This window comes from Bos indicus x Bos taurus, chromosome 3, assembly GCF_003369695.1.
Source record: "Bos indicus x Bos taurus breed Angus x Brahman F1 hybrid chromosome 3, Bos_hybrid_MaternalHap_v2.0, whole genome shotgun sequence".
Taxonomy (NCBI): Eukaryota; Metazoa; Chordata; class Mammalia; order Artiodactyla; family Bovidae; genus Bos; species Bos indicus x Bos taurus.
This window is the reverse complement of record NC_040078.1, coordinates 17,798,854-17,800,496: the sequence shown is the minus strand read 5'-3', so window position 1 is coordinate 17,800,496 and position 1,643 is coordinate 17,798,854. Positions and strand designations below refer to the sequence as shown.

Below are 1,643 nucleotides of genomic sequence, written 5' to 3'. Positions count from 1 at the left end.
AGGCACTCTATGTGAGGGATATGAGAGGGTAGACACCAGATTTTGAACTTTAACACTTTTTCAATTGATTGTAAACTGAGGGCTTCAGTCAATCACAGGAACCTGAAGTTATGTTATGTGGCTAATGTAGGTTTTTGGAAAAGAACAGGAAGAAAGGAAGCAAAGAGAAAGGCTCCACTCCCATGGGATCAAAATAAACCACCTTTAAACTTTTCCTCTTGAAAGTGTACAGGAATCCTCAGTTTCCTTTGATTCTCAAATTCAAGGAAACAAAAATAAAGAGAAGAGAAGCTTTTGTTTCTTAAGGGGCATGAAATTAAGATATTTGTCATTAGACTTGGCTTCCTCCTTGTTTTACTAAACTACTAAGTCTGCTTTTCTGTCTCTAGGTCCAGCCTTCTTTAAAGCATGAGTTCATATCAGCAGAAACAGCCTTTCACCCCACCCCCTGGGCCTGAGCAGCAGCAGGTGAAACAGCCCTGCCAGCCTCCACCTCCACCTCAGGAACCATTTGTTCCCATAATTGAGGAGCCATGCCTTCCAAAGGTTCCACAACCGGACATCAAGATTCCCGAGCAAGGCTATTCCACACTTCCGGAGCCATGTCCCGTCAGAGATCCGGAGCCAGTCTACACCAACGTCCCTCAGCCTGGAAATACCAAGGTGCCTGAGGCATACCCCTCAGTGGTCATTCCAGGTCCAAACCAGCAGAAGGACAACCAGAAGTAATGTGGTCCACTGCTATGCCCTTGAGGAACCAACCTCCGGATCTTGAACACCTTTCTCCCTTTTGTTTCTCTGTCTTCATTGTGTAGATCTTTGCAATGAGTATTTTCTCTCCCTGAGTCACAGCCTCTCTTGTTTGCATCCTAAAAATATGTGCTATGAGGTTTTCCTTACTCTGAACGGTCCTCTGAGCTCTGCGTTCTGCAGAAGGCCTTAGCAGCTTTACTGGTTCTCAGTTGCTTGGGGTTCATCGGAGGGGAGAAGCTGGATTTGAAGAAATACTTCTTTCCCTTTCTACCTCTATTAAAACACCTTTAAGCACACTCCTGGATGTTGGTGTCATTGGCTGACTGTGCCCCATTCTTTGCTGTCCCATAATGAATAGGACTTGCAGTTAGAGAGGAGTTGGTATAGATAACATCTGTCTAATTCTGGTACCCTGGGCTTCTATAGGTGTGTGTGTGTGTGTGATTACATTTAGGGGGCATCCTTGGGATGGCAATAGCTACAGTGTAATAGAAATCAGAGCCTGTCGTTCAGGCAGCCATACCTGGAGCAGATTTCTTCTCTGGCAGTGGACTGAGTTCTGCTTGTTCCAAGCCACCTCCAAGCCCGTGTGCACTCCCTCCAAGACTCCAGTTTATTCCAAAAAACATCACTCCTAAATGTGTCTCCTTTGCTGTCTTTCAAGTAGGATCATCAGTACTATTCTAGATTCCATACATATGTGTTAATATATGATATTTGTCTTTCACAGTGGGGGAAGGAGAGGGTGGGATGGTGTGAAAGAATAGCATTGAAACATATGCATTATCATATGTAAAATAGATAGCCAGTGGGAGTTCAATGCATGATGCAGGGAACTCAAAGCCAGTGCTCTCTGACAACCTAGAGGGGTGGGGTTGGTGGGGGTGGGG

The 1,643-nt window shown here is 45.2% G+C and overlaps 1 protein-coding gene across 1 annotated transcript; it reads left to right on the top strand.

The window, feature by feature from the left end:
- Positions 1 to 397: 397 nt before the first annotated feature.
- On the top strand, positions 398 to 1,359 carry LOC113890444 (cornifin-like). Its single transcript, XM_027538330.1, has one exon. The coding sequence runs from the start codon at positions 409 to 411 to the stop codon at positions 727 to 729; it is 321 nt and encodes a 106-aa protein (XP_027394131.1). The 5' UTR covers positions 398 to 408; the 3' UTR covers positions 730 to 1,359.
- Positions 1,360 to 1,643: the final 284 nt, after the last annotated feature.